Below are 17,396 nucleotides of genomic sequence, written 5' to 3' on the forward strand. Positions count from 1 at the left end.
AGCTGATCACAGAGTTACTCTTAGCCTCCCTCATCTAAACCACTGGAGTTTTAAGAGAGGGACAATTCAAAATAGGGATTCTGCGGTTGTTTAAGAGGCCCTGAGAAGCCTGGCCTGGTGGTGCATATCTGTAATCCCAGGCACTCAGGAGGCCAAGGCAGGAGGATCTTAAATTCAAGGCTGTCCTCAGCAACTTAATAAGATCCTATCTCAAAAACATGAAGAAAGCTGGGGATGTGGCTCAGTGATACAGCAGCCCTGGGTTCATCCCCAGTACAAAAAAAAAAAAAAAAAAGAAAGAAAGAAAAAAGAAAAGAAAAGAAAAGAAAGAAAGAAAGAGAGGCCCCAAGGAATGACGGGGGTCTTGGAGGGAACCAGAACCATCATGCAAAATTTAGGATTATACAGATTCTAAGAGCTCTTTAGGCTCACCTCATCTTCATTCTACATGAGGGGAAGAGGAGGCCCAAGTTGGGCAGGATGATGACAGAGCCACCTTTGTCCCAGTAAGAACCAAGTTCCAACAGGCTTTGGCCGTCTGCCTTTCAGCAGCCCTTGAGAAACCCAGGGCGCTGTGGAAGGTGAGCTGCTCTCTGAGCCTGTGTGGGCTTGCCCACCGCCTGCTCCTAAAGGGCTCTGAGTCCCCAGACCTGGGGCAGCCTTTTTTTTTTTTTTTTTTTTGGCAGTTGGAGCTCCTCAGATAACAATGACTGGAGAAATCATTCCAGAATATTCTTTTCTTCTGGTAGTTGGGCATTCATCATGAGGTCATAAGTTCTTTATGAACTGGAGAAGGAGGAGGAGAGAACAATCCATCAAAGAGGTTTTTTTCCCTAGTTCCAAATTCACTCACCTGATCCATCTACCCCCACTTTCCTTTCCATCCAGAATCTGATGTTCAGAAAGTTATAAAACTATTATTGATCCTAGTTCTCCTTGGGAGCAATTACTCTTCTAATTTTTTATACTGTTTCCAGAATACAGTGGCCCAAAACTCATCCCCATCTTTGTCTTCCTCCGCTGGACACACTTGCAGTTTGAANCTAATGGCTCTGCAGTCCCTAGACTGGGCCAGTCTTATTTTCTTTTTTTTGGCACCAGAGACTGAACCCAGGGCCACTTAACACTGAGCCACATCCCCAGCCCTTTTTATTTTTTATTTGGAGACAGGGTCTTGCTAAATTGTTTAGGGCCTCGCTATGTTGCTGAGGCTGGCTTTGAATTGCAATCCTTCTGCCTCAGCCCCCTGAGCAGCTAGGATTACAGGTGAGAGCCACCGCACCTGGACTAGGGCAGCCTTGGACTTGTGCTATGGGACTCAATTTTTTTTTTTTTTTTTGTGCTATTCATCTGGGCCCTCAAAACTCATCCTTGTCCTAGCTGGGCCCTTGCAGCCCTCATTTGTAGCAGGAACTGGACTGAAGCAGCAGAGAAAAAAGAAGAAGAAGCTGTTTGGAATGGAGTTGGTGGAGGCCCACCCACCTTCATGTGAAGGGTTAGTGTGTGGGTTCGTCTCCTAGCACTCTGAGACATTGCATTTTGACTGGGTCGCCAGGCTGAGCCAAGGGAAGGAACCCTGGTGAGGTAATTCTAGTCACCAGTATGAGGAAACAGAATGTGGGCCACAGACCTCAGGCCCCTGAATTCCCACCTTTGGCCAGTGCTTTTCTCTGCCTCTGGGAAATACCAAGCTGTCTGTCAGAGGTTGCCAATCCTCAGCAGGGAAATGGGGGTGAGGTGGAAGCCATGACCCCAATGGTGCAGCTTCCTGTTCTTGGTAGACTTCTTCGGGACCCCAACACTACCTGGAATCAGTTCTTCCAGATGTTCATTTTAAGTTATCTGGAACCAAGTCCCGACAGGCTTTGGCCATCTGCCTCCCAACTGATGGGAGTATTGATATGTGACAGATGGCTGACGTAAGATAGCACTATTTCAAGTCCTAGACCTGCCTCTGGTAAGCTGAGTGACTCTGGACAGATTACTTAATCCTCAGTTTCCTCAGCTATAAATGGGCATGGTGAAATGTACTTAAAGAATTCAAGTAAATCATTCAGACAGTGCTTGGCTACAGGAAGCTCTCGATCAGCTGGGACATCCATGCTGCCAGATCATCCTTGGGTCCCTGAGTGTGCAGAGGGAGCTATGTGCAAGAGTATGGGGGAGCACCCAGAGGGCAGAGCATAGAATCAGGCGGCTGCAGAGAGCAGGCTGTGGTGGGTGGAGGCAGAGTGGATGGGGCTCCCCTCCCAGGCTCAGACCTGCTTTTCCTACCCCGGGATTTGCTGTGATCCCTGAGCCCTCCCAGGGAGGAAGCATGTCAGGTTGTTCCCTCGTTGTCCTCCTTCCCCAAAAGCAACCAGCTCTGGGTTGGACACAGCTTCTCTTTAATGGAAGTCTTAGGGTGGTTTGACACAAGGGATGAGCTTGCTCTAGGAGGTGTGGCAGATCAGGATGCTGTCTTCCTCCTCTGCCGTGGTTCCAAGGGAGGACTGGTGTGCTGGTGGGAGGGCTCAGAAGATGTCAGGGACGATATAGTCAGTGTGAGCTCCATCGATAAGTCCAGCTCCGTTGTCATGGACGAACCAGCAGGATACCTCTGCCCCGTGTCGGGGGTCCTTGCTGTAGTCTTTCTGCAAGCCTCTGAGGACGAACAAGTCAACTGGGGTCACTCTTAGAAACTGGTAAGGTTGTACCTCCCCCAGAAAGCTCTCCAACCCATGTGACACCTAGAGGAAGGCCCTGATCAATAAGAACAAATGAAAAGCAGCCGAGGGCAGGAGTGCTGGGGAGCAGCCCACCCACCTGGTGACTGTCAGCCGGCGGTTCTTCACCATCATTGTAGCATCTGACCTTGTGGGGTCAGAACCTGGGTGGATGTCAGACACTTCAAAATCAAGGGGGTGGAAGAATTGTCCTGGAAAGACACAGTGGAGGCAGCAGTTACTATCAGGAGGAGTGGATCCTGCCTTGATCGATTGTTGCTGATAAATCTTGGCATCGAAAGCCATCTTAGGGACTGGGGTGGTGGCTCACTGATAGGGCGCTTGCCTAGCATGTGAGGCACTAAGTTCGATCCTCAGCACCACACAAAAGTAAATAAAAATAAAGATATTATGTCCATCAACAACTTTATATATATATATATATATATATATATATATATATATATATATATTTTTTTTTTTTTTAAAGCCATCTTAGCTGACTTGTAGAGATGCAGATCTATCTATCTTCAGGTGGTCTTACTGGTGGAGGGGTAACTGGGGATTAAATCCAGGGCACTTAACCACTGAGCCACATCCCCAGCCCTTTTTAAAATATTTTATTTAGAGACAGGTTCTCACTCAGTTGTTTAGGGCCTCGCTAAGTTGCTGAGGCTGGCTTTGAACTCAAGATCCTCCTGCCTCAGCCTCCCAAGCTGCCAGGATTACAGGCGCGCCACCTCACCCAACTTGCCTCCTGTCTTTTTAACCAATTCCAATCTAACCCATCTGCCTGGGGAGAGAGGTTTGAGGGGCAGGTGCCCATAGAAGGCAGGATCAACAGTTGGCCACACAGATGGCAGTGTGGCTATGTGTCCACCCCACTCACAAGGTCCCTGGGAGCTCTCTGGGTCTTTCTGTTTGCTAACTGGAGCTCTCTCCTATCCTTGCCCCCAGGCTCACGTAGGTGTTGTTTCATTGTGGGTTGGATCACAGCCTGTTTGTGGGACAAGACCCTCACCAGGAAGGGAGGAAGGAAGGAAGGAAGGAGGGAGAGAATTTGCTGTTATTAAACCCCAGACATCATTTTCTTTTGGTACTGGGGATTGAACTCAGGGGCACTCAACCACTGAGCCACCTCCCCAGCCTCATCAGGATAGCCCGCCTGAACTCAAGCTGAGACCTGGATGCCATGTTGGAGATTGGCCTGTCTTGTTGGCCCAGGACCTAGAAGCACTCTGGCTTCAACACCCAGCACCCTCCCCCCGGCTCTGCCCGCCTGCCAGGCGTACCCAGCAGCCCATGTGTCCGAGCCGGCATCCGGTGACTATCCAACACATAGAAGCCCAGGAAGTCCCGTTGGACTGTACTCCCCCTCCACACTCGGTGCAGGACAACTTCAAAGGTGGCCCTGTCATCCATGGACACCACCAGGCTTCTCTTCTTGTTGATGGTCACCACTATCCTGCAGGGCCAGGTGTCCGTCAGGGCAAGAGCAGCTGCACTGCATCCCCCTCCATTCAGCTGCCCTTGCCCTCTGGGACCCAGCTCTTATGACCACCACCCAAGGCCTTCACCCCTAGATGTTTGGGTGTTACTTGCTCCGTGTTTTGTGTTGCTCTTGCTCAAGGCTTCCAAGGCTGTGCCAACCCCTCTATGCAAACTGCATCATTCATTTCTCACTCTGATCTCCTGAGGACCAAGGCTCAGAGAGGTTAAGTAATGTGCCCAAGATCACAGTGCTGGTTAGCAGTGGAACCAGGACTCAGACACCAGCCAGTCTAATATCCGAGTCTGTGTCCTCTGACTCATCACCTGTGTCTTCCACCCCAGACTCACTCCACTTTTTTCTATAGCTCTGCTACTCAGAATCAGGCTCTGGTGCTCTGAAGAATTTGCTGAATAAATGAATGCGTGATGAAAGGGACAGTCATGTGACCAGGCAGATTGTGACAGGTGCCAGATGGGAAGCCCAAGACAGTGCTGGGATTCAGGAGAACAAGAGAGTGTGAGGGCTTCAGGGAAGAAGTGGCTTCTGAGCTGGGAGGTGATCTGGCTTCGCTTGGTGGAGACCAGAGTGGAATTGAGTGTGAGGACTCCTTGGGAGCACGAGTGGCCGGGCAGCCTGGCCCAGAGTCCTTGGAAGGTGCATGGAGTGTGACCTGTCTGCTTAGGCCCCACGGACATCACACTCCCTGACACTGCTTGGTGGATGTGGCATCTGTGGGCTCAGACAACACAGCTGGTGCTGGGCATTTTGGGCTTTGACCCATGTCACCTCCCCCGCCTCCCCTTCCAGTCTAGTTACCCATCCTGACGAAGCACAGCCTGGTCCCTCCAGGAGAACACGGGCCCACCCTCACCGGCGTTCAGCGTAATGTTCTGAGGGGTCACTTCTAGCTGAAATCCTGTGGCAGGGTTTGCGATGCCCAGTCTCCCAAAGTATGTGGCCTCGTGCTGCCCAGGGCTCCTGGCCTTGTCACCGATGAGCTGCCCGTTCACTGAGAAGCCTGTAGCAGGGTGGGGGCTGTCAGCCTTCACTCATGCTGTGCCTCCATCTTGGAGGCCCCCCACTCCACACACCCTTCACTGTCTGAGGGCCTCCCCTCCAGTGGGGGCTTTGGGACTGGTCCTGCTCACAGTCCCACCTTTTTCCTTCCCACTTTGCTCCCTGCCCCTCCAGCTGCACTAGATAGCCCAGACTTAGCTCCGGGCTCTGGCTCTGAAGGAAGCCTGCCTTCCTGAGGGCAGATTGTGGGCCTGCTCCTTCCTTGGTCTCAGGACCTCCCAAGCTCCCAGCAGGTGCTAAAAATATATTTGTAGAGCCTCTTCATAGAGGCCCAGCTCTCCATCCTCACCATTCCAACACTCTGAAATTATCATCTAGGAATTTGGAGACCTATTCTCTTTCTCCCTCCCCAAACCTCTATGAGGCCAGGGACAGTCTTGGTTCTGCATCCTCATCCCTTGTAAGTGCTCAACAAACACGGCAACTGGATTGACCAGACTAGGGGGGGTGGTAAGGGCTGAGAGATGCCGGGCGTAGTGGCGCACTCCTGTAATCCCAGCAGCTCAGGAGGCTGAGGCAGGAGGACCACAAGTTCAAAGTCAGCCTCAGCAATTTAGTGAGATCCTGTTTCTAACTAAAATATAGGCTAGGGATGTGGGTCACTGGTTAAATGCCTCTGGGTTTAATCCCTGGTACAAAAAAAAAAAAAAAAAAAGAGCCAAAACATGGAGAGGGAGGCTATCCCCATCACCCAGCAGGGCTGGAGAGATGCACTTTGGGGGCCCCATATAGCCATGCTGGGGGGAGTTGGGGCTGGACCCCCATGTAATTTGCAGAACCTCATATGAGATAAAAATGAGGGGCTTTTTGCTGGGCACGGTGGTGCACGCCTATCATCCCAATGGCTTGGGAGACTGAGGCAGGAGGATTGCAAGTTCAAAGCCAGCCTCAGAAACTTAGTGAGGCCCTAACCAACTCAGCAGGACCGTATCTCAAAAATAAAAAATGGGGGAAGGTGATAGGAATGTGGCTCAGTGGTTGAGCACCTATATTCAGTCCCCAGTATCAAAAAGAAAAAGAGAGAGAGAGAGAGAGAAAGAAAGAAAGAAAGAAAGAAAGAAAGAAAGAAAGAAAGAAAGAAAGAAAGAAAGAAAGAAAGAAAGAAAGAAAAAGAAAGAAAAGGGCTTCTCATTTAAAAATGGTTAAGGATTTCAAGACAGTAAGAGCATTAAACCAAGTATGAGACCCTTCTAAGTCTATGTCCTATGCTCCTGGGTGGGTCACAGATCTATGAAGCTGGTCCTATGTGGGGTCCTGCCAGGGGGTGGAGAAGAAAGCAGGCAGAGCCCAGAAAAGTGGAAGAAGGTGCACAGTGCAGTGGGGTCTATGGCAGCAGTCCTAACCGTGGTCGAATGTGGAGTGTGGAGGAGCCTTGACCCTGCCCTCTCTGGCAGATGGCATGAGAGTCACCTGTGTCCGGGTCCTGTACCAGGCTCAGGATCACGCCAGGTTCCTCATTGATGTTGAAGCACAAGGCATCCTCTTTCTGGGGCACGTGGATGATGAAGTGTGGGTCAGTGTCCACTGGGAACACAGCATGGAGGCATTAGATTGGGGATCAGGCAGGAAGTGTTCAACTAGGCAAGTCCCAGAGACAGATGGGCCAGTCGGGGTCACCCCTCCAACACTCCCAAGGACTCACCACCCGTCACTCGGTTTGGCAACTCCTGGAAGTTGGGGCTTGAGCGAGTCGGGGAAGGCTGGGCAGCGGACAGCACGAACACTGTGGGCGAGAGAGTGTTGGCACTGTGGAGGGAGGTGACCGGGCCTTCCTGGAGCTGCCAGTCACTTTGCTAATGACCTCCCCTAAGGCGGGCTGGCCTGAGGCCACAGGAGTAGGGTGACCTCAGAGCATCAAGTGCCCTCATTTGCCTCTCGGGTTATAGGGACAGAGGTTTGGCCCGGGATGGTGGGCTAGCCCCCTGGGTCTCCTCCCACAGGTTGGGGAAGCCAGGCCCTCGTCAGGGGGACTGTTACAGGGACTGTTCTAGGCATTGAAGAGAGTGGAACGGGTGATACTCCAGAGGCTTTTCTCAGCCAGAGGGCCAGCAGTGTGAGGAAGAGGTAGAGACGTGTCTCCAGGATGGCTGCCACTTACTCCTTCTGGGTCCCAGCATCTCTGAGGAAGACAAGGACAAAGAGGACAGTGTCACCATGGAGCTCCACATGCACGGGCACCAGGCTCAGTCCACAAGTGCACCCTGGGCCCAGAGATGATTCAGGCCAGGGACCAGTCCTACTGGGGGTCTTACTCCTCCCCAGGTGTCCCCCACCTCCTCAGAGATGCATGCTTGTGCAGGGGGGTGGGGGACCTCACTGGAGGTGGACGCAGGGGCTCCCAGGGTGCAGCCATGAGTTGCAGTGAAGTGGTGTCTCAGGGGAAGGAAGGAGCTTGGAAAGGGGTGGGGTCAGGGAAGGGGTGGGTATGGGCAGCTGCGGGCTTGGGGCTGGAGCACGTGCCACCTGCCCAGCCATGGGAAGTCCTGCACTAAAACCAACACGATTTCAACTCACCCAAGGGCTGAGAATCTGGAAGGGAGGGAAAAAAGAAGAGAATTAATTAAAACCCGGGAGTTTTTCGGCCCAGAGACTCCCCCTCCCCGGACACTGCTCATACCCTCCTCGGCCTTGTCAATGATGGGCTCCAGCCCTTCCTGGTCCTTCATGCCTCGCATGGTCATGGAGGTCAGTGGGGTCACAAACTGATAGTCCAGTGACATCTTCAGGATCTCGGATGACAGCTTGTTCTTCTCCTCCCCTTCCACCATCATCCTGTAGGGCAAGACAGAGGTTGGCTCCAAGACCCCAGTACAGGCCATAACAGAGCTGCATTCCCTCTTCCTTCCATCAGTGGTTCGCTCATTCATTCATTCGACAAACATCAAAAATCTGTCGTTCCCTGTTCAGTGGTTGTGGCACTGGGGACTTCCGGGTTTCATGAACAGCCAGAGGGGGGAACTCTGGAGATTGACAATGTTGAGAGGTATGTCTTGGAGATACATAGAGAATTTAGCAGCTAGTCTAATTTCTTTGAGCCTCTGATTGCTCATCTTTTTAAATGAGGATAATAAGGGAATTCTCTCATGTTTTTTTATTTTTGTCTTTTTGTTTTTGAACCAGGAATTGAACACAGGGGCGCTTGACCACTGAGCCACATCCCAGCCCTTTTTAATATTTTATTTAGCGACAGGGTCTCACTGAGTTGCTTAGGGCTTCACTAAATTGCTGAGGCTGGCTTTGAACTCATGATCCTCCTACCTCAGCCTCCCAAGCTGCTGGGATTACAAGGCGTGCACCACCGCGCCAGGTTCCCCCAAAGGTTTTGAAGACTAAATGAGTGTGTTTAGACACTGCACAGCCCCACAGTCAACAGCAGCCTCCGCCAAGGCAGCTCAATGAGGTAAACAGCAGGCCGCCTGTCCCCCAGAGGGCCCACCCACACTATTGACCAACTGGTTGATATTAACTCATTAAGCAAAGCAAGAGGGAAGTAAATATGACCGCTTGTACCCTGAAGGCCCAGAACTTCCCCTTCTCTGTTTGTAAGACATGGGAGGCCCTAGGGTGAACAGTTCCCACTCCTGGCAGCTGCAAGGGTCCTACCTCTTGGCCAGCAGCTCCTGGATGGTGAGATAGGCCCAGAGGCGCTCAACGTGGTTCTCCAACATGTGGCCACGTTCTTGGAGCAGTTTCTTCATCTCTTCCTCATCCACTAGGCAGGTTGTCTTGAATTCTTGTCCCTCCTGAGGGTTGGAATAGGGAGAGAGGCCATGAGCCATGATGAGCACGACACTTCACTGGTGTCCAAGGCTCTGAGCGCCCCACGGTCACCTCTGGAGTTTCACTGTCAACATCCTCCTCTTTCCCGAGCCTATTCTTGCCTTCATCCATTCATTCATTCAACCACCATCTGGGAACCAGGCTGGGCCTAGGCTCTGGGATCCCATAGGATGGGAGAACCAAGCCAGCAAACACCCAGCTGTTTCTACTAAGATCTTCTTCTCCAAGTTCAAGGTGGGCTGCCCGTGCAACATGCCACAGCACACAAGTAGGTCTTCTCTTCCTGGGTACAATTATGGGGTCCACCCTCCAAGGGTCTCCTATAGACCAGGCACTGCATAAGGATATCCCATGGACTGTTCCATTTGTCCCCTACAATACTCTGTGGCAATGTTACCACCATGGTACCAAAAAGGAAACTGAGGCCTAGAGGGCTGGATTCACTTGCCCAAGGTCACCCAACTGGTCAGGGCAGAGCCAGGGACCAGTTTGGCTCTCCTTTCTCAAAGCCTGAATTCTGAACCCTTAACTGCACTGTGGGCTGGAGTCTATGCCCTGGAAGGCAGGGTCCAGGACTCCCACACCTGTGACTTCTTCTAACATACCTGGGCACATGTATGTCTATACTACACCATGGCACAAAACCTGGAACACAGTAGGTATTTGGGAAATTGTTCTCAAGTAAGAAGAGAGAAGCTGGCCTCTTGCTCTCTCATAGCCTTGCAGGAATGAGGTGAGCAGTCACAGGTGCTCCATTTGGGGCCTAAGAGTTATAGCTAATCTAGGCCACATTGACCCCATTCCAGCCTGTCTAGCCCCCAGGCCTGGGGTGTATGTGGCATGCAGAGGGTGCATGCCTCTTTTCTCTGAGGAAAGAGACGCCCCCAGGAGCAGGCAGGGATTGAGAAAAGTGGGTTGGGGGCTTGTTTGCTATCTGTCTTCTCTGTCCTCCATGACCCATCATTTACCCCACGGGCTTGCACTTCGGCCTTGAAGCTGCTCAGTTTTTGGTCAGCGATGCGCCCAGCCACCATGATCTCCGAGCCATCGTAGTACTGTTTATGTCGGTGCTGGGTCAGGGCAGAGATGGTATCCCGGGGGTACTGCAACTCCACATCCACCAGCAGGGGACTGGCCACCTGGTCGTAGAAGTTCTGCAGGGACAGGGGGTGCAACCTAAGAGCTGAGCACCATGGGTACCTGATGGGAAATCTAATCACCAAGTAGGGTGTCAGGATCCCCTCTTCAGAGGAGGAATCTGAGGCTCAAAGAGGTTCAGCAACTGGCTTGCTGTCACACAGCTAATTTGAACTCTGTATCAGAGCTGTATCTTTTCCTCTAGGCTGATGGGCAAATGGCCACAAAGGCAGGGCTCTTTGTGGCATGCTGGTGGTGGTATATGGCGGGTGCAGGGGAGACCTGTAGCTGCTGAGTGGCATCATGGTCCTCATAGATTCTCTTGGCCCATCCATTGTTCTCCTTGGACATGACCTCCAGGAAGTTAAAGTCCAGGTTGTGGCCAAAGCCCAGGTTATAGAGTGGGAACTTGTCCCGGATGGCTTCACGGACGTTCTTAAGGATTTGGGGACGGTCCGTCACTCCTGTAACCACACATCCAGGCTGTTATGAGATTGCTGGCCCACAGCATGTGGGGTGCTAGGAGGCTTTGGGGAACACTCCCAGGGGTCCACAGCTTCATCTTAGGTCACCTCCAATCTCCATGGGCATCTAGAGATATCACCTCCTCCAGGCTCTCATGGCAACTGCAATAACTAGTAATGGCGCTCCTCACAGACCCTTGCCAACCACATGGATCCATCCAAGCAGATCTCATGCTGCTTGAAACCTTCCCAGGTCTCCTGGTGTGGCCTCTGAGGCCCTGACAACTTTCCACTATGTGTCACCTGTTCTGCACAGTTTGGGGGCAGGCCCTGCCAGTGCATACACCTTCCCCCCCACCTCAGGTTGCCCACTCTGCCAGGGATCCCTTCCTACTTCCCTCTCTCTCTTCCTTCCATACTGAGCTCAGGATTCACCTCTTCTAGGAGGCCTTTCCACGCCTCACTTAGCCCAGGTACTCCTTTGTCTGTGTTTTCACAGACCCCTGTCACCCTGTCTTTCTGCTAAGGGCCCTTAGCAGAACCTCTGCCCTTGGATCTGCCCCCAGTAGTGGAACAAGAGTCATTTTTTTTTGTTCTCTTGGTAGGCCTTACTCCCTCATCTTGGGCTTGTCATACAATAGATGCTGAATATATTAAATATATTAAATTATTAATTCCAGCCCAGGCATGATGGTGCATGCCAGTAATCCCAGCAACTGGGGAAGCTAAGGTAGGAGGATCACAAGTTTGAGGTCAACTCAGCAATTTAGTAACTTAGAGAGACCCTAAATCAAAATAAAAAAATAAAAATAAAAAGGGCTGAGGATGTAGCTCAGTGGTAAAAGCACCCCTGGGTTCAATCCCTGGTATATACATATATGTATGTATACACACACATGCACATATCTGTATATATATAAATTCCATTAAGCTCGATCTAGGAATTCTGCCTATCCCCCAGGGCCCATGTCATGCAGAAATACCCCCAACTCACAGGACAGAGGTACACCTTGAAGTTCTCATAGACTTTGTGGTCTTAATTATATTTTCAGGATGATCCTTGCCTTTACCCTGAACCTTTGTGTCCCCAATGGCCCATCCAGTGTTTGTGTTTCCAATATCAGCTTGAATACCTCCAGTAAGCTTACCCTCAGTGGGCTCCCCATCTGTCAACATGATGAGAATCGAAGCCTGATTACTGACTTCAGGGCCGTTTCCCTGAACTGCATTCAGGATCTCAATTCCCCGGAGCAAACCTCCATTCAGGTTTGTGGCTATAAAAGGAGAGAAATCAGACCAGTGTACACTCATATCCCAAAGAAACAGAAGTAATGCCCAGGTGGCCTGGGATTCCCATCCTTACCCCCCTCCACGGAGAAGTGCTTCACGAAGTCTCGAGCAGCTTGAAGATTGGCCTCTGACGCTTGCACCAGTGAGCCCCGCCATGATTGCACTTGAGACCCAAAGAGGACCAGGTCAAAGTAATCCTGTGGCCGCATATCTCCCAGGATTTTCAGGAGTGCCTCCTTGGTCTGCAAGGACAGGACATTCCATTGAGGAACACAGCCCCAGGGTGGCCTCAGGATAGCACCTTCCATCAACTCCAGATAGCCATGTCAGAGATCCACAGGATGGAGACACACAGTGGATGGGTAGGAGGGGATGAACAGGACAGCCAGGTCATCCTAAGAGAAGAGCATAAAGGGCGTGGAGAAGTCAAAAGACCCAGCACAGGGTCAAGGAATGATCAGGAGTTTGGATGGGGCAGGATTAAGAAAGGTCCCCCTGTGTTTTGGCTGTATTTCTAAAACTCAGTTTGTCCAGCCACAGCTTCACTGTGTCACGGGTGGGACACTCAGAGCACCGAGGGCTGTGGGCTGTGCCCTGCTGCAAGATGCCCTCTTGCAGACCAAGTGTGGTGGCCCACATCTGTAATTCCAGTGGCTCAGAAGGCTGATGCAGAAGGATCAAGAATTCAAAGCTAGCCTTAGCAAAAGGGAGACCCTAAGCAACTCAGTGAGACCCTGTCTCTAAAATACAAAATAGGGCTGGGGATGAGGCTGAGTGGAAGAGTGCCTCCAAGTTCAATTCCCGGTACCAAAAAAAAAAAAAAAGATGCCCTCTTGCAGACCACCTTAGTTATTGCCAGAACTTGTAGCAAACAGGTTTGCTCTTCCATGCTCATCTCCATGGGGAAGTGCCATAATGCGACACCATATTATCCTCCTTGTAGCCATTGAGAAGTGCCTGACCAAGGTTGCCCAGCAAGGAAGCAGTAGCTAATGCTACAGTCCCTAACAACTGGGATTTCCAGTTCAATCACCCAAACCAGAATCTCTCAGCCAAACTGCAATGGGGTAAGTAACAGGGCCGAAGAAATTTCCATTGAATGAACTGCTTCGAGCCACTTTACCTGCTTCATTTTCTGACCTTCCATAGAGCCACTGATGTCAATCACAAAAACGATGTTCTTGCTCATGTTCGTCAGGTTTTTGGGGGCAAAGAAGTGGGCAAAGTAGTTATTGGCCACCTGAAATAGAGGAAAGTGACTGAATCCTCTCTCATAAGCATCCCTTGCCCACCCTCTGGGGCTGGGGCCAGAAGTTTCAGGCTCACCAATAGGTCACAGAGCTTGTCTCGATTGACATCGTAGGTGACCTTGAAATCCCCATTCAGCAAGGATGTAGAGCATGTAGGGCAGGATTGCTGTTGGCCCACGGTGGGGCGGAAGAGCACATGACCCTGGAATCATTGAGGGTTTGAGACATTACTAGTCTGTGCACACAAGTAGGAAGATGTGCACCTCTCTGCGTGTGTATGTATGTGTGTGTGTGTGTGTGTGTGTTTGCCTGGTCACAGAAACTAATTCAGTGGGCCATTCACGTAGCTGCTGAAAGTGCACATCTGTATGTGATAGGAGAGAAGACTCAGTCCTCTGTGCTTCTCAGTCACTGGAATTTTCTACGGTAAGCATCACCATTTGGGGTACATAAGCAAGAACCAAATAATAGCAGTAGGAAGGAATGAGAAAACCTCAGTCAACTTCAACTGTCAAGTAAAAAAGCAAGGCTACAGCACACTGCTCACAAATAAAATCCGCCTGGTCAACAAAGAGCAGGAAACAGAAGGAAAGGCCCAGAAACAGAGCTGAGGTCAGGTTTGAGTGGTGCTGGTCCTCGAGGACACTAGGGATGGTTTTTATTCACTACTTTCTATATTTATGTATTTTCCTCATTCTCTTTAAAGAAATTTTATTGTTTTCTTCTTGCTTGCTTGTTTTAAAAGTAAGATATGCTCATCACAAACAAAATCAAAACAAACAAACAAAACAAAACAAAACAAAGACAAAAAACAAACTTGAAGAAGGGTGCGGTGACATGTGTCTATAATCTCGGTGACTCAGGAGGCTGAGGCTGGAGGATCTTACCAACTTCAGCAACTTAGCGAGGCCCTAAGCAACTTAGTGAGACCCTGTCTCTAAAGAAAATATAAAAAGGGCTGGGGATGTGGCTCAGTGGTTGAGCACCCCTGAGTTCAACTTCTGGTGAGAGAGAGAGAGAGAGAGAGGGAGGAAAACTGAAGCCTTGAGTCCTAACCACAACCGTACCTGACCTGAGATTGGCTTCTGTGTGGAACATCTCTCTAAATGCTGTGTGTGAGGCAGGCAAAGAGGAAACTGAGGTTCAAGCAACTCCCCCTGCCCAGACCATGCAGCCAGCAAGTGGTAGAGCTGGACTTGGTACCTGCCTCACCTCAGGGTGCCGGTTTTGCTAAATTGTTCTAAGGATCGGGAGTGATGAGTTTCCCTGGGATTCCAACCACATGGCATCTGCTCCTCTCACCCCGAGGGAAGCCTGAATCCCTACCTGCTTCCTGTGCTAAGCCTAGACCTTCCTCATGAATGGGTCAGGCTGCCAAGTCCTTGGGGACCCACCACCATCCCCTGTCATTCCATGTACCTTTTTCCCTGAGAAGGACTTCTTGATAGTTTGGGCTGCCAGTTCCTTGGTGAGGAAGGTGGCCTGAGCATCCAGCTTACTGATCCCCTGAGGCTCAAAGATGTCCACGTCAATCTGCACCATTGAAGGAAATTCTGTACCAAGGCCCCGTTTGGGACAGCAAAGAGCCTAAATGTCTCAGCCAAGAGCCTAAATGTGACCTGGATACCTACTGTGTATAGTGCCCATGCAGTTCTCAGCACAGGGCCTGACACATAGTAGGCACTCCAAAAATGTTTATTCAATGAAGATGTGCATGTCTGAAACCCCTCAACTCAGCCCATTGGGCTTCCCAGGACTTTCTGGTTTACAAATTACCTGGAAATTCAGTGTCTCTTGTGATCCTTGTGGTATTCCTGGGGAATGCAGGAATTCCCCATTTAGCAGATGGGCAAACCGAGGCTCAGAGATGAGGAGGGAGTTGGAAGATTCAGAGAGTTTTCTGCCCAAGAACAGCCCATTGCAACCCACCTGGAGGATCAATTCCCTCCCTGTGTTCCCAGGCCTAGGGTGGCATGTGATTCATGCTGAGCCAGTGCTGGGAACCATAGTGAGAGTGAGAGACAGAAGCCCTGCCCCGGGACTTTCAATCTACCTCAAAATGGCGCACCAGTTGCTTGGGCTTGACTTTGATGACAATGTCATACTGTGTAAGTCTTCTCTTCAGCACCTCCTCGTAGGTCAGCCGAAATGTGGCCTTGCTCTGGGGACCAATGTTGATGTGGATAGTGAACTGCTCCATATTCCTCCCTGAGGCCCTGGATATGCCACCAGAGGCAACAATCATCAAACAAATAGTAAATGACATGTAGATCCTTGTCACCTAAAGCATGGCCCTCAGAATCAGTTTCTTATTTTCATGCTTGTTCCCAGATTTCCTTGACCCTTACCCTTGTCTCAGATGGCTGGTCAGGATTAGGGCTCAGGGATGGGGGGACCCACTTCTCCCTGAAGCAGATCTGGGAAAAGGGCAAGTGGGCATCAACCTGGCCCAGTGCATCTGTGTTGGCACCAGAGCTGGGCAGTTTGCTTCCCTTTCTACTATCCTGGGGCTCTTCTCCACCCAAGGCCACCTCTGCAGCCTTCAGCTCTAGAGGCTAGGCCGGGAGGGCTCAGAACTCACCTGACGAGGCCAGCATTCTCTCCTGAGATGGCTGCTTTCCGGTACTGCTTCCATGCTGTCACTTTGTCCTTTATGTCCCCAATGAATGCCTTCCCATCTGCTGTGCTGCGGGGGGAGAAGAAGGCCCTCAGTGGGGGAAGTACCCCTCCTTGATCACATGGATTCTTCCTATTAGAGATATGATGAGCCTAGACACGGAGAAGCCTCTGTTCTCCTATGAGCCCTCATAGGAGAGTATCTCCTGACTGGCCTTGCAATGCTCTGGGGACCCAGGGCAGTGCAGTGGGCAGCCATGGTCACAGAGGCCAGCTGTGGGCCTTTTGAAAGGGAGCAGATGATCTACACATCTGGCTACTGTGGCCTAGGCTGGGACAGGTGAACAGACACCTTTGGGACAGGGTGTGGGAGTCAGGCAGCCACACACATGGCAAAGTCACTGATGAAGGCTGTCTTGGGGATTTCCACATCGAAGGCCACTTCCCTGGCTTCATCGGCAGTGTTGATCACTTGGCTGGTGATGACATAGTGGGCGAAACGAGAGGTGACTTTGCAGTTGACTTTCAAACTCCGGATGAACACGCCATCAACTGTCTAAAGTGAGACAAGAGGGACCTTTGGCCTGGGACAGGCCAGTGAGAGACCTCCTTGTCATTCTGTGTCCTAGCCCCCAGCTTTGATGCTTGAAAGGTGCCCAGAAGAATAGATCAACCCTCCCAGGAAGATCCTTTTTTCTGCCTGAGACTGTACAGTGGGGCGTGAGGTGAGGTGGGAACAATCCCCCAATTCCTGGGACACGGGAGCATATGGCACCCACAGAAGGAGTCCACCCGCAAGGGGCAGGAGAAAGCAAATCTGTAATAAGGGCCCCATCACAGACCCCTTTGCCAAGACTCTCACTCACTGTGTCCACAGCCTGTCGCTTCTGCAAAACAAAGCCAAGGCCAAGTATGAGTGGGAATGCTCGGGGACCATGGCCCCTCTGTTCAGGGGTGGGAGGGGACAAAGCCTGGGTCCTCTCTCAGTCTTGCCTCCTACTGCTAGGAAGTAACCTCTGTAGTCAGAGGTATGCAGGCAGTGGGGATGGCTCTGGTACCTAGAGTGGGGGTTCTTGTGTCCCTCCTCTGTCCCAAAGGCTTAGCCACGTACCTCGCTGCCCTTGGACCTGCCTCTGGCCAAGCCTGGAGCAGACATGGCCTGTAGGGTGAGGAGGGACACCAGGTACACACACAGCAGCACCCGAAGCGCCATGGCACCGTCCATGGTCTCCAAGTTCCTGTTGCCCTGATACTTCACTCAGACCATCAATCAATACCATGCTGGATAAACACGGATTAAACATTAAACACAGTGAAGGCAAATGTCCCAATTTGGGGAACCAATAATTGGCAAGGAAACCAGGGGTTCCCAGTTCTGGGCTTATGTCAACTCCTGACCAGACTCCAGACTGTGCCCTTGTGTACAGAACAGCACTAAGCCAAAGGCAACTGCCAAGACCCCTCAGTGGTTCATCTTATCTTGGCTCTGGCATGAGGTAGCATCAGTGACAAACATCTGGCAGGAAGTCAATGTTAAAAATGGATTTCCAAACCTCATTAGGCTTTTTTTGTGAGGTGGGGTGGG

At 51.1% G+C, this 17,396-nt stretch overlaps 1 protein-coding gene across 3 annotated transcripts; it reads right to left on the bottom strand.

Moving 5' to 3' along the window:
* Positions 1–2,370: 2,370 nt before the first annotated feature.
* Positions 2,371–17,087, bottom strand: Itih1 (inter-alpha-trypsin inhibitor heavy chain 1). Of its 3 annotated transcripts, XM_015494446.2 has the most exons (22): positions 16,923–17,087; positions 16,678–16,698; positions 16,201–16,367; positions 15,777–15,881; positions 15,249–15,411; positions 14,615–14,728; positions 13,272–13,397; positions 13,069–13,185; positions 12,019–12,187; positions 11,804–11,929; positions 10,474–10,655; positions 10,023–10,208; positions 8,878–9,017; positions 7,892–8,046; positions 7,789–7,803; positions 7,373–7,393; positions 6,917–6,997; positions 6,685–6,798; positions 5,014–5,215; positions 3,998–4,170; positions 2,806–2,917; positions 2,371–2,643 (listed from the first exon to the last, which is right to left on the bottom strand). In XM_015494446.2, exons 1-22 carry the CDS (start codon positions 17,034–17,036, stop codon positions 2,514–2,516), a joined length of 2,733 nt encoding a protein of 910 aa, XP_015349932.1. In that variant the 5' UTR covers positions 17,037–17,087; the 3' UTR covers positions 2,371–2,513. The 3 variants fall into 3 exon arrangements, with proteins under 3 accessions (XP_015349932.1, XP_015349933.1, XP_015349934.1); XM_015494447.2 differs by lacking the exon at positions 16,678–16,698 and having other exon boundaries at positions 16,923–17,066; XM_015494448.2 differs by lacking the exons at positions 3,998–4,170; positions 5,014–5,215.
* Between the last annotated feature and the right edge of the window lie 309 nt (positions 17,088–17,396).

This window comes from Marmota marmota, unplaced genomic scaffold (assembly GCF_001458135.2).
Source record: "Marmota marmota marmota unplaced genomic scaffold, marMar, whole genome shotgun sequence".
NCBI lineage: Eukaryota > Metazoa > Chordata > Mammalia > Rodentia > Sciuridae > Marmota > Marmota marmota.